At 40.3% G+C, this 14071-nt stretch overlaps 2 protein-coding genes across 5 annotated transcripts; one reads left to right on the top strand and one right to left on the bottom strand.

Moving 5' to 3' along the window:
* Positions 1-450: 450 nt before the first annotated feature.
* Positions 451-2511, top strand: pih1d2 (PIH1 domain containing 2; the record flags this gene model as incomplete). The annotated part of the gene is made up of 5 exons (XM_079166422.1): positions 451-630; positions 1396-1522; positions 1599-1829; positions 1957-2231; positions 2377-2511. The coding sequence occupies 5 exons, from the start codon at positions 451-453 to the stop codon at positions 2509-2511; spliced, it is 948 nt and encodes a 315-aa protein (XP_079022548.1).
* A 436-nt stretch (positions 2512-2947) lies between these two features.
* On the bottom strand, positions 2948-12930 carry dixdc1a (DIX domain containing 1a). 4 transcript variants are annotated; one of them, XM_079166051.1, is made up of 16 exons: positions 12636-12930; positions 12344-12523; positions 8534-8682; positions 8269-8414; positions 6772-6861; positions 6467-6520; positions 6316-6366; positions 5980-6084; positions 5812-5865; positions 5625-5717; positions 5070-5147; positions 4627-4788; positions 4389-4455; positions 4081-4189; positions 3727-3835; positions 2948-3501 (listed from the first exon to the last, which is right to left on the bottom strand). In XM_079166051.1, exons 2-16 carry the CDS (start codon positions 12364-12366, stop codon positions 3418-3420), a joined length of 1374 nt encoding a protein of 457 aa, XP_079022177.1. In that variant the 5' UTR covers positions 12367-12523; positions 12636-12930; the 3' UTR covers positions 2948-3417. The 4 variants fall into 4 exon arrangements, with proteins under 4 accessions (XP_079022177.1, XP_079022179.1, XP_079022178.1 ...); XM_079166053.1 differs by having other exon boundaries at positions 5640-5717; XM_079166052.1 differs by having other exon boundaries at positions 5625-5714.
* Between the last annotated feature and the right edge of the window lie 1141 nt (positions 12931-14071).

Genomic DNA, 14071 nt, shown 5'->3' with positions numbered 1-14071 from the left:
ACAAGACGCTCCCGATATTACTGTTTGAAACATTTGAATCATAGTTGATATTTTTACTTTACATGTCCGTTAAACAATGTACACATACAGACAGGCTGAAGACATCAATATGCATTTTTACGTTATATTTTTCATGTATTTAATATAAATTATGGCTTATATATAAAACTGTGTCCGGTGTTTTTCTTGAGCCGCGGTTCTGTCTGTCAGGTGGCGTCTGTGTGTGTGCACGTGTCCTCTCATCAAGTTTCCATAGCAACTGACAAACATTAGCCACGCTGGCGAAAGCTGTTAGCTAGTTAGCTAGTAGTCAGAAAGCTTGTTGTGTTTTACTTTTAGAGCCTATTTCAATAACACAATCCATTTGTAACACTGCAGACAAGCTGGTTTTCTAGCTCCTCCTCGCTAGCATTAAGTAGCTAACGCTAGTAGCTTGTGTGTCACATTAAGATGTTCACTGGCAGCACAGGGGACGTTTTTAAGCAAGTGGACCAGTTCTGGTCCATCCTGGATGATCTTTCTCAAGATGACCCTGCAGCCTACCGCAAGTTCATGGAGAAACAGCTGAAGGAAGGAGCTGAGTTCTGCGCACCGCCTGAGCTCGACTCTTGTTTGTGCACTGAAATACTAGTAAGTTAGCTTTAAATAAATGGCACTATAGTAAGCTTTGCTTTAGCTGTAAAGCCTGAATAAATGACTCCTCACGACAAACATTTGACTTCAAATCAGGGACAGCACAGTCTCATAATGGCTGCAGATCTTCATAGAAAACGCCTGGCACAGACACAAAAATGATTTGCAGCCATTATTAATTATATTATAAAGGTACATTCTTTATTAGCGTAAGTGAATATGAGTTCATTTTTAATGAATATTATTATCATAAACTCTAGCGTTGTGCTGGAGGTTTCTGCCTATTAAAAGCAAGTTATAGCTGATGTTGGAAAATAATATAGAGTGTGGTCTTTATGAAAAGATTACTTCTGTTATGATTTGGCGCTATATATATATAAAAGTGTGACAAAGGTCTATCAGGTTAATGTAAGTACTATCTACCTGTCATTTAAATAAAGCTTCAACTAAAGAATATTTTAAGTATGAGTTGCATTTTTTGGCAATATGGTTATTAATCTAAATATTATTTTCTCGAGCAAAGTTTCTAAAACATTTCAAGATGTCTTTTTTTGTCCAAGCAACAGTATAACACCCAGAAATACTCAGTTACGTGTCACAGAGGAGTGAGAAAACCAAAAAAATATTCACTAATCAGAAGCTAAAACCAGCTCTTTGTCATTTTTGGTATAAAAAAAAAATGCACTATCTACAAAGTTGTCACACCTGTGGGTTTAGAGATGGGGTGTGTGTTGACAGACTGCACATCTGTGTCCTCAACAGGAGCCCAAGAAAGGGTCGCTGTACATCAACATATGCAGCTGGAAACGCGTGCCTGCGCCTCAAGATCCCAGCATGCCTTTACCAGTGTGTGCAGGAAAACTGGAAACAGACCCACATGAAGGTCAAGGTAAATGACAAAGCTGTGCTGCATCACAAGCTGTTACATCAGAAGAAAAAAAATGTGTTGTGTTTTTCCTCCGCAGGTAGGTACTCTGTCTTGGATGTGGCATTAAACCCTGCAGTGCTACAGGAAAGTAAGAAAGACAAAACAGAAGTATATATGCTGGCCCTGAGCTTTGCCCAGCAGCAGCATGGGATGAGTTTATCTCAGCAGTACACTGTCGTCAGCTGTAGCCCAAAAAGCAGCCCAGATGATGTGCACCGCCGGCTTGGGTTTCGGCAGTGGCCCAACACCTCCGGACAACCAGACACAGGTAGAGCAATAAGTCTTACACCTCAATAAGCTGCTACAAGATGGAACTATTTCTCTTTTCTGCTGTAGGTGTATCATCTTTAACCTTCTACCACAGTCTTTTATAATCCATAGTGTTCCTTTTACAGCTAGTCAGAACCCTGCTGCCCTTCTGCAGCAAATCTCCTCTCTACGGTCTGAGAAACAACACAAGGAGCCGGCAGCCCAAATTATCTCCAGACCTGCAGAGCACAAAAAGAAGGATTTGATCCAGGTCATCTCAACTACATTTGTTCAGCCTCAGAAGCCAGAGTACCAACTTGAGGTGAAGACCGATACAGTAGGAGTTGCTCACAGCATGGAGCTGACAGTGGATCTGCCAAAGGTTTGCTCCATGTCAGAGTGCCAGCTGAGAATCTCCAAGGTTAGCGGTTACACACTCCCTCCAACAGTTATAATGAACCACAATCCAATGTGTGTCATTGCGTGGTTGGATGTCATACAAAATACATAAGCTTCTTTCTACATTTATGAGTCAAACAGTGTGCTGTGTGTATCTTTCTCTACAGGACGACGTCTTACTGGAAGTGGAGGATGTCTACTATTTGCTTTTGGAACTCCCCAAAACTGTGATTGAAGACACTGCGCACGCCATTTTTAACAAGAAAACACGAAGGCTTACACTGAGAGTGGATGTTTTCTAACTATTTGCCTATATAGAGAAACAAATTAACACAGAGGTTGTCGGTTGTGCTGGGAATACCTCAAAGTAAATAACCAAAATAAACTAAATTCCTGCTATGTAATGTAAAAAGACTTGTGAACACGTTACACTACATATCGACTCATGCTCTGCATCAAAACTCCAGCAAACAATAAACTGATCTGCTCCCAAATCCAAAATGATGTTTTTACTGAAACAAATAGTCCACTGTGTCCCTTTGTGCTGTGTGGGTTGATCTGCAACAGCAAGTGTAATTTCGCAACCCAAAAAATAATTGACATAAATAACAATCTGTGGGTTTTGTTTATAAATGTGTGGGTGTATGAGTGGAGGTGTATAATGGCTAGGAGCTGGTGTACAGTGTCATTACTGTACGCCCGGGGGAATAATTGACAACAAAATGATCCATGCGATAATTCGGTTTAATAAAACATCGAAATTGATGCAGAACAACATCAGTATTTGGCAATCTGGAACGTGTGACAAATGTCACTAAACACTTTTATTTCAAGGTTTGCCTACTATGAACTGATAACAGATTTTTAGAGCACAACATGTTATTTACTGTAAATCGCAATTTCTTTCATTTTCAGTTTACAGTATCGCATTACTGACCATTAATTGGTAGTTTAACAAAGTCATTTAGAGCTGCAAACAAATCAAGAGTGGAATAGTTTGAATTATATCCTCAAAAATCAGTCAAGTCAAATTCTTCACATGAAACATTCACTTTTAAAACATTGTTTTGTAACAAAATGGTGTTTATCCATTGGTCCCGGTTAGTGGCATTATACTTTTCTATTATGGCATCACAAGTAGTTGAAGTGAAATCCTGGTCCAGTGAGAACAGCTGAGGTTTGTAGTGGTGATCTGTGGTATTTGGGCTCTACCTCCTCTCTCCGTGGTCCTCCTCCACCCACGCTACAATCTTCCCTTCCCAGCCAGGCACGACTGCTCCGTCCTGGAACACCTGAACAGCACAACATCCAACATTTACATATCTAAGAACCACTCTAATCTACAACGTACAAAGGTCTGGACAGAAAGGGAAAATGACTACTCGGTCCTCCTGCAGTGTTTTGAAGTATAGCACAGCCTAGGCTATTATTAGCATATCTTACTCCAGAACTGCCATTTTATATTTGCCTGCTGAAGTTGAAAGAAGTAGTGGCTATAATTTTACTCCCACGCCTACCTCCTCTTTCACTGTGCCAAACTCTGGGTCGAGGGCCTTGAAGTGGTATCTGAAATTGCCTTGTCTGTCCACAGCGGCCTTGAAGTCTCGCAGTGTCACCTCACCCAGCCTGTAAGAGCACACCATCAGTTATGATACATGCACACATACACCCACAGAGACATTAAGCCTTTCCAGAATAAACATTTAACCAGCACAAATACTGAATCTATATGACGCTCAGTTCATGCCAGAATCAAGCCATGTGTGGTCTGCATGCAGCTCTAACCAAAACAGCAATTTGCTTAAAATGAATGCACGCTACAGTGAGGGAACAAACAATACCACTGTTATATAAAGGGTCTTTATCTTCACCTTTTTGGGATGTTAATCAGAAACGGAGTGAGCGAGCGATCAGTGAAGTAGAGCACTTTAGTGGAGATGGCGGTGTCCAGTCCCGGACTGCTGAGTGAGTGCGCCATTTCTGGAAATAACCACAGAAAACAACAAACACTGTTATTCGCAACCAGAGTGTAAACTGGCTCTATAGCCTCAGAACCAATAATGTCCCCTCAATACATAGCAGTGTAATAGTTCGGCACAATTCGATTTAACAGCCAGGGTTGAGATGTTGCAGAGGATGACAAATCCTAAACAAACAACAAGGATTCTGTTTGTCTCACTTGAGCTCTGCGGCCAGGAGTCGCGGTCTGTCGAGTTGGCTCTGCGTCCTGGTGATTTGAATTCCTCCTAGAGGAAGAAACCATTACTCATGGCAAACAGTTGCATGCGCATTCGTAGTTGACTCACTCATCAGGTAACAGATGTGTTGCTACTTTTTAAGATTTATTCACACTAAATGGTTGTGTATGTGTGTGTGTGTGTGTGTGTGTGTGTGTGTGTGTGTGTGTGAGTGCATACCCCTTTGTCCTGTCTGCGTTGGCTGTCCAAAGTGTGTAACCGGTCCATGAGACTGGCCATGCCCTGCTCCAAGGTGTCCAGGGTGTGATGTTGGGGGTCATGGCCAGAAAAGCTGTCCCTCAAACTGCGCAGTGCCTCCCTGACCAGCTGCAGCTCTTCCCCCTGGGACAAACAGCTTCTATAAATGTAGTCCTTTTTTTACATTAACAGGCAAGAACTATGGAAGCCCATTTTCAAATAGTTGTCTCCTAATCATCAGTACATCATCATTCTAATATTGTATCTCATCATTTTGACATTTTGACATATTTTTTATAGATTTGACTTACCATGAGTATTTTTATTTTTATCATGCAAAGCTGACCAGAAATTAATTTCCATACAATGATCCATCAAATTAGACAATAAACAGTGATTGATAGTATTGATAAAAGCCTACGTACTGGTGCAGTGTGTTGGAATACTGCAGGAGCTGTTGAAGCCACCGAGTTACTGTAACCACCGCTTTCACTCCTGAATGACTGCAAAATGGAGCACAACACATTTGAATATGTAAATAAGACGGATGATGCTGGTGTTATTCTATAACTATGTTATTATCAACAAATGACTTGTCTGATTGTGCAAAGTTTGCTAAAAAACGACAGTGCCTAGCCGTTTTGGGAAATTGCGGAGAAAATAACAAAAATGCAGAATACAATCAGCCTTAAATCTCTTTTTAAAATGTACTTTTATTGTCTTTATTTGAATCACCTCTTTATTTCTTTTATCTCATATTACTAGAATTGTGTTTGCCTGTATTATTCTGATCAAGTTAATATATTTCATTACCTGATTAGATTTTATATTTGATTTTTTTTTGTTATTTGCTTCTTTGTATGGTGAACCTTGTAACCTTGGTTTTAAATGTTATAAAAATAACTAGTTTCAACATTACATGTATCATTTACATCCAAACATACACTGTTGAAGCCCTTGAAACGTATCATGATCCCTACCCGTCCAAAGCTGACCTCATGTGCTTTATGTTGAGCATCATCAAGCTTTTGCTGCTTTTGCTGCAGTATTCTGTCCTTCCTCCCGAGCTGCTGCTATTGTCACAAGAAAGACGGCTGAAATAAGGCTGCATATATACATGTATGCATCCAAAGAAGGCCTGATGTATACAATAATAAAAGACGATACCTCATATTCACCAAGTAATTTGTTCTGTTCACTCAGCCTGTGTTTGAGCTCTACCTGCAAACAGACATGTCGGCTTATGATATACGAGTGTTATATTGCTCTCTGCATCCACAGGTCAAGCAAGTCAAATATTTTATGGTGTCAAATGGAAATCATCACATGTCTCACATTCTCCCCTTCCAGCTGATCTTTGGCCATGTTGCACCTCAGTAGTTCCTGCTTTAGCTGCAGCACAGCATCCTCCTGCACTGCCAGGCGCTGCTGTAAAGCATCCTAATGAGAAAGAGGGGGAGATCAAAGAAACGTCCAGAGAAGACCTGCATGCAGATACGCTACATCACCTGTATCTCAAATGGGGGAAAAAATACATACATACAAATATACATAGTGTGCCATAGTATCATCATTTTCGGATAGATAGTGCAAGAGTGGAATAGATTGAATTATATCCTTTAATCCGTTTCAATCCACACACAAAGGACAAAATTTGAGTAAGAGGTTTACCTTGATGGCCTGAAGGTGGCGTGCTTCCTGTTTGTTTCTCAGGAGTTCCCTCTAAGAGCCACACAAATGAAAAAGAGGCATTAGAGGAGGGGATTCTTTGCTTGTAAGGCAGCTCATCTATATTAAACCTAATTACATTTACCAACTGTACCTTGAGATCAAGGGCTTCCTCCGTGCTTTGGTCCAGACGACTGCGGAATACAACCTTCAAAGGAAGAGGGAATAAGCAGCGTAATTATTGAACGGAAAAATGTCAGAGTGAATGAGGAGGCTGCTGGCCTGCATGACAGCGGGCTAGCAGATCAGAGAGATTCAATTGTGCCCTACAGTAGCCACTCTCGAGAGGAGCGATGGCGGGCAAACATCGTCACAACAGAAGGGCTGACTCTGACACTTCACACAGAGTAACGAGCAAGTGTTGGTTTCTCGAGTTAGCAGAGAGAGAGGGCACCGTACCAGCTGCTGTTCAGCGTTCGCCCGGTTATCTCCGAAGCTCACAGATCCATCCTGGTCCTCTTCGGGGAGGGAGCCATGGAGTAGCAACGCCTGAGGACAAAATACACACACACACACACATACATATATAGACACGCAGAGCGAAGGCCTGTAAGCAGTCATAATTAAATAAACATGGCAGAGAAGCCCTATTTATTTATGTATTTGTATTTATAAATACAGACGTTTGGGATTTTTATACTTGGCTGCGCTATAAGGTTCCCATTTCAGCTAATAAAGTCAGTAAATTTAACTTGACTAAACTGCAATAAATTGAAATAATATTGAATAGCCTGCAGGAGTACACACATAATTCAGCCTATCACCTGCTCTAACCCACATATACAGTACACAGCTACATACACAAATTGCACCTTGATAATCAGACAGAATAATCAAAATTGGTGAAGGGTTTTCTTATCATCTTTTGTTATTTTCTTCTTCTTAATGTGTTGCATTTACTCAGAGTTTGGTATCAATTACCTGACACCAAGCATCACTGTTTATTTACTGTTTGTTTTGTTTTATTATATATGCCAATATAATTCCCTGACGGTCATTGCGGAATAGAAAAAAAGTCTACAATGTCTCAAAGCTACTGAATTTTGCTTCACTTCATCCATTTGAATCACTGAATAAATATGAGATAGGAGTGGTGATTCAGAGGTACGGAACAACAGAAGTTAGGAATATATGAAATCACACACGTGTTTAACAAATTTGGACCCCAGGAAGACAAATAGTAAGACATCCCTGGTGACATTAGCATAAGCATTGCATTGGTTTTGCACATGTATTTTACATGACTAACAGTAGTGTGCAAGAAAGGTTATTGGAGTAAAGTCACCTCCCACGTCTATTTGTAAAGACTGCACAGTGTGTTGATTTAGTTGCACCGCCAACATGACAAAATATGGTTGAAAACAAGAAAAGACTGTATGGTGAACATATGGACAATATAATAATAATAATAATAATATATAATAGTAATAATAAAGGCACCATATACTTTTATATAACTATTATTTCACATACACATATTCATATTGGTAATATTGATTTAACAGTGGAATCAAAGAGATTACATTGTCAGTCTGACCAGCAGTTTATAAATAATGTCAAATTAAAATAAAGGTCTCGTGAGTAAATCTGGTGATCACCGAATGCCTTGATGTACCCCAAGTAGAAATGTTCACAGGGATGTAACATGTCTTTTCTCTGCCAAATCAGGTCAGTCAGGTGTTGATTTGCTTCTTCGTTATTTGAATATACTTTTAGTATTTTATTTATATTCCATCAAATTGATTGAATCTATTTAAACCTCTAAAAAACAAACGTGTGCTATATTTGAGCTGTCACCTTCCTCTGGTACATCTGCAGTCTCTGTGCCTTCTGTCAATGCGCTCATATTAAAGATGCAGTGGTTCGTTTTTTAAGTGTGTCATCACCAGGACTTACCTGTAGGCGGAACACCATCCTCCTGGCCTCCTGCATCTCCTTCTCCAGCTGCTCCTGGTGGGCATCCAGCTGCTCCTCCCAGGACTTCTCTTCCTCCTGCACATTGTACCCGAGGGAGGGACACAATCCACACAGAGACACATCCTCTGAAAGGAAGAGAGGTACAGGGGAGATGAAGCAAGGGAGCTTCGTTTTTTCTTCTTTCTTTGTAGGGATTCATTGCATTGGATCTTGCTCTATAAGAGTTGATGTGCAGCCAACCAACCTGTGACAGATTTCTTCTCTGTCAGCTCAGATTTGTCATCCCCCTGGTCGTCCGACTGATCATGGAGTGTTTCTTCTTTAGGGGCATCAGTGGAATGGGTGATAACATACTCCTCTTTGGGGGAGTGAGCAGGGCTGGCTGAGCTGAGGCTGAAACAGATGGTGGGCACAGGCAGGAATGAGTGTGGGTGTGTGTGTGTGTGTGTGTGTGTGCTTGCAGCCTTGCCAAATAGCAATAAATAAACCCAGTAACATAAAATGGATATATACGCTTTAATAACTCCCCAAAGAGCATACAAAATCTGAATTAATCACATCTGGGCGAAGGATTTTTAACCATACCGGTTTTTAAACACACAATGCCTATAATAAACAGGGTATCACAGACACTTAATGAAAACACACGACAGAACAGAATAGACACCTGTTTAGAAGATACACAGGAGAAGCATGAATACATGCAACTGTGTCATTTCTCCCACAGGAAATTCTTCACATTTGGCAAAAATTTCAAAACATAATGCTCCTATGATTTCTGAATAGCTGGGTCCCTTTGTTTTTTTGAGAGCATCTCCTGCTGCCTGAGGTAGAGGCCGGCTGTCATCTTCACTCTGCAGTGTTTGTAGAAATTAGATACAGCTACTTTGACCTGTGACCTATGGCATTATGCGTGGTCCTTTCACATGGGATTCCTTCTGTGTCCCCTCTGTGTCTGCATGGGAAAACAACAACAAGCCTGCCTCTGCAGAAATGGATCTAAACTCCATGCTAGGGAAGGAAGAGAGACGCATCACAATTCATCTCCCTGCTCCCGAGGCCTAAGAAACTAAGAGGGAAAAAATAACTGTGGACTTAACTGTGGGATAAAACTGTGTTTAGAAACCAAAGAATGTCCCGAGGGATCGCATTTGCTCGGTTAGACATGTTGTTCCCATACATTTGCAGTGAGATTTAGATCGTAGCGGATGAGATTTTCAGCTTATCTAATAGCATTAGCACAAGTAAATATCACAACAGATAGTGAACCGTAACACTTGTATTTTCCCTCACCCTTTAGAGTTCACGTTGCCGATTTATGGAATAATTGTAGTATAGTTCCTTCTCCCAGCTACCCACAAAACATGGAAACAAGACTAAGAGTCTACAGCCATGCTAGCAGCTTTGTGAGGCACAACTTAGAATACCTAAACACAAAGTGCAGCTGAGGCTGATGGGAATGTTTTGCAGGTATTTGGTCATGAATCAAAGTATTGGACCAGTACAAAATTGGACCTGATGACATTAGATGTAAAGTTAAGGGAACACCAAAGTTATTTCAAATCACCCAGAGAGGAAAGTTAATGTCTAAACCAAATTTCATGACAATCCATCCAATAGTCGTTGAAACATTTCAAGAAAAAACCCATATGTCAACCTTGTGGTGGAACTACGAAGTTATATTGATTCATCATCTGGGGACCATGGATATCTGTTCCACATTTCACGGCAATGTATCCATTAGTTGTTGAGATATTTTAGTCTGAACCTACATTAAGTGGTGATCCAACTGACAGACTGACGTTACTTTCCTGCTGCTATCATGGCGAAATTAGCAAGTATAAAGATATCATTTAAGATTTTAAATTAAGAGAGTTTAGTCACATGAAACATAAACACTACAGTGAGAAATGTCTGATAGTTGTGTTCTTCCAGCTTCTTCTTTTTCAGAAAGATCAATTGCACCAGGTCACATAAAAACCTGAACTGAGTGTCTTATCGGCTGCTGCTGTGATTATCTCTGAGTGTTTCAGGAAAGGGGATCAAAGCAGCTGCCTTCAACTAATCTTGTCACTGCAGACAATGACATTATCAAGATACCCTCCATCATTGTCTCAGCGTGCAGCAGTTCAATAAACTAACACATTCATTTTAGATACTCCCTGCTGTCTGTTGCACCAAAAGAACATACAGATTAGGAAAATATGGGTTAAACCAAAGCTTAAGCACTGGGATTTGCAAGAGATGAGCCTCAGTGCAACAGATTACCATCGCTTCATCAGCAGTGGTGGAAAGTTACAAGTACATTTACTACAGTAACGTGTTTAATTGCAGGTTTGAGGTACTTTACTTGTTTCTATTTCTATTCTATGCTGCATTATACTTCTGCTTCTCTACTCTTCAGAGGAAAATATTGTACTTTTTACTCCACTACATTTACCTAACAGCTGTAGTTACTGGTTAATTCTCAGATCAATATTTTACTTTAAAAAACAGATGATAACTTATAAAATACGATGCATTGTCAAAGATTAAACTAGTGCTTACGGCGACTGCTTATATCTAAAAAGCAGTGTCTGCTCGGGGCCTCTTGTCATGTTTCAGATGTCTCTGAATCGTTAGCAGTTCTGTTAGAGAGATTTACCCTCAAAACTTCTCAGATGGTTTCATTTCAATAACTTTCTGAGTATCAAAAAGGTTTATTGGAGGTAAAATCCTCTTATCTCTCTGGATTACTGTCTCTCCTTTACCACATCGGATTTTTATATCATTACTCCTCAACTCCCTACAAGTGACTGGAATGTGTCTCGAGATAACTTCTGTTGTGATTTGACGCTGTATAAAACTGACTCATCGGGGCCTAATGGGACATTTTGTGCAATATCATGCACATAATAATAAACATCTAACCATGTACTCTTACACTACATATACTTCTAAAAATAAAATGTTAGCATCATATATATTGTATATGTTTTGGATTGCACATAATATGCATCATATTGTTTTATCCTGACTCCTTATATTTGCACTCGTCCCACTTTGTATTGCAACTGCTGCACAGCAGTTTCCCTCTGGATAAACAATTTATTTCTATTTTTTCAGTCATAAAATTGAATACACATTTGTTTAGCAGAAACTTTGTTTTTCCTTCTTTTCACTCCCATTAATCATGTCACGACCCCTCAGACTTATCTTGTGACCAGGTGGCCAGACCCCTACATGTAAGCTGGAAGCACACGCTACAATACTGAACTACATATAAAGTGTTTAAAACTAGCTCCACCTGGGCCAGCTACAAGTGTAACATGTTGGTTACACATTAAAGCATCAGTGTCAATAAACTTGTAATGTTACATAAAATAATATATCATTGACAGGGGACAAATACTTGTGATACATAAAGTACATTTGGCTGATAATACTTGTGTACTTTTGTTTAAGTAGGATGTTAAATGCAGGACGTTTACTTGTAATTGAGTATTTTTACATTATGGTTAATTATGCTTTTACTTAGGTATCTTGATGTACTTCTTTTGCATGAACATGTAACACATTAACCAGTTAGAGGTTGATTTAAAGGACTAGTTCATGATAGTTAGCTTAAATGCTACCAAATCTAGACAGAAATGACAGCTTTTCAAAATACGTTCACAGTCCAAAAGCGAGCTCTATTTAAAGTATAGAAAAAAATCATCTTGTATTTGTTATATTATAATTTGAAATGATCTTCATCCAAATCAGGGCGACAAGAGCCGGTAATGGAAGTTAGACAGTGGTTGCTAGGCAATAGCAGCTCAGCTCACACAGACGGGGACACACCTACTGCACTGTAAACACTGTGGACAATAACCTGCACGGTTAGGGTGTAAAGCCATATTCTTATAGTGAAATGCATTACTAACACTAGCCTGAGACTAACATCTAGATGATTAGGATGAAGTATAGTCTCCTGTATTTACATATATGCCACTGATGCACTCAGTAGACACAAATAGCCGCCTGGATTGACATACTGTTACTATTTAAAATAAACAGCCACACATAAACTTACCATTTCATCTGCTTGGCTCCCATGCTGGTGTTTACAAGCGTAACCCCCCCATACAGCCGTAGCCCCGCATCTGGGTGATGCTCTGCAGCTCAGTCAGGACCATAGCCCAAACAATGCCAGAGACAGCAAGGAGGGGAGTAGCCCTGGAAGCAGCAACCGGAGGCGTCTCCACGTCGCACACTGTGTTCAATCAGAAATAACAGCACGTTCAAATCCTCTCCAGCAACATATCCCTAAAACATACATCTCCAAATCTTAATCAAAAGCCTTAAACCGGTCCCCTAAATCATACCAAGGCTCAGTCCTAGCTGGCAGAGAGTGACAGAGAGAGAGACAGAGGGAGACAGGATTGGTGCTCAGCAGCACCAGCGACCAAATTCTGCCTGGTTTCTCATTGCACTCGCCTTGTGCTTGAGCTCACCAGCTCCCATTCACGAACACAATGTTTTTTGTTCCCTGCGGACGAGAACTGATGCAGCTCTTGTGCATCTTTGTGCGCCGGTCTTTTTGCATTTATTCCCTCTGCCCTCCCTCCTTCCCCCTTTCCCTCTTCTGCTCGGACGCACTGGCTTTGTAGCTGTCCTTCCTTTTTTTCAGTGAGCGTGGTTGTCAGACATGGCTCTGTCTGGGTGTGTTTACCCTCCCCCTCTTCTTCATTCCTCCTCCCCGCTTTCCTTACTGCTCTCTCCTTTCACAAGGAGGAGGGGATGGGAGATTTTCTCCTTGTCTCCCCCTTTCCCTTTGCTTTTTGTGTGCTGTGTGTCACAGCAGCTAAAATCAGAACCAACATGTGGATTGACAGAGAAACCTGAAAATCTGTAATTGTTTTCTGTTTCACAAAATCTCAGGCTTGCAAAACAACATACCATGCAAGCCAAAACCTGTCAGAAGTTAATGATAGATTTACACAGGGAGTGTGGAGTTACTTGGAAATAAGCAAACATAAATGTTATTTATAGAACACATACATGAGCCTACAATTACAGCTCTTTCTGTTAAAGTCATTGCTGTGTATTTTGTGCAGTGAACGGCATTGTTACTGCAATTTTGATAGAAAGCCTTAAAAAAAGAAGTTATACAGACAATGCCCTGACACATTAGAGCCATCAGATTAAACCAAAATGTGAAAAGTGTCAGATTTATAATTTGAGCAGCAGGCAACAGACACAAAAGGTTTTCTATGACATGCGCTGCTTGTGTTAAGCACTCTTTTGAAAGGCGTTTTGGCTGAGCACGCTGTCATTAAGCTGTTAGAAATGTTGCCGGTGTCATCAGTAAGAATGTGAAATAGGTCTCTAAGTAGCTTGCAGTTCTGCCCAGAAGAGAATGACACTGTCTTAAATTCTGTATGAGCACCATCAACATATGCTTTAATGAGCTATACTTTACCGTGGAGCGATATTACAAAGCCATTGGTATGCATGTCGACCATCAGACTAACGCAGCATTAGATTTAAACTGTATGAAGATCAAAAAGCATAGGCAAGAATGGTTAGATGATTTAATAATACTCCTCACATTAGGGTCACTAGTTTTATTCAATGGATGAAAGGACACAAATTGTTTAAAAGCTAAGAAGAAGAATGAATAGTCTATGGGTTGTGGGTTGTATTCCTACCCTATTTTGTCAGCGCACTTAGTGGAATAGGACTGACAAAATAATGTAAAAACACTTTAATGGAATGGTTTTGCTTTAGTGGCTCAGATATAACATGTACATGCGGTATT

Source organism: Pholis gunnellus (genome assembly GCF_910591455.1).
Source record: "Pholis gunnellus genome assembly, chromosome: 9".
NCBI classification, from domain to species: Eukaryota; Metazoa; Chordata; class Actinopteri; order Perciformes; family Pholidae; genus Pholis; species Pholis gunnellus.
This window is presented reverse-complemented; position numbering and strand designations above follow the sequence as displayed.

Excerpts from the sequence above, each read along its gene's own strand:
- dixdc1a (XM_079166051.1), bottom strand. The coding sequence starts at position 12,366 with ATGGGAGCCAAGCAGATGAAATG. Across the intron at positions 8,683-12,343 it reads GGAGCCAAGCAGATGAAATG|CCTCAGCTCAGCCAGCCCTG; the intron begins GTAAGTTTATGT and ends CATCTGTTTCAG. Across the intron at positions 4,190-4,388 it reads CTCCTGGCCGCAGAGCTCAA|AAATGGCGCACTCACTCAGC; the intron begins GTGAGACAAACA and ends GGTTATTTCCAG.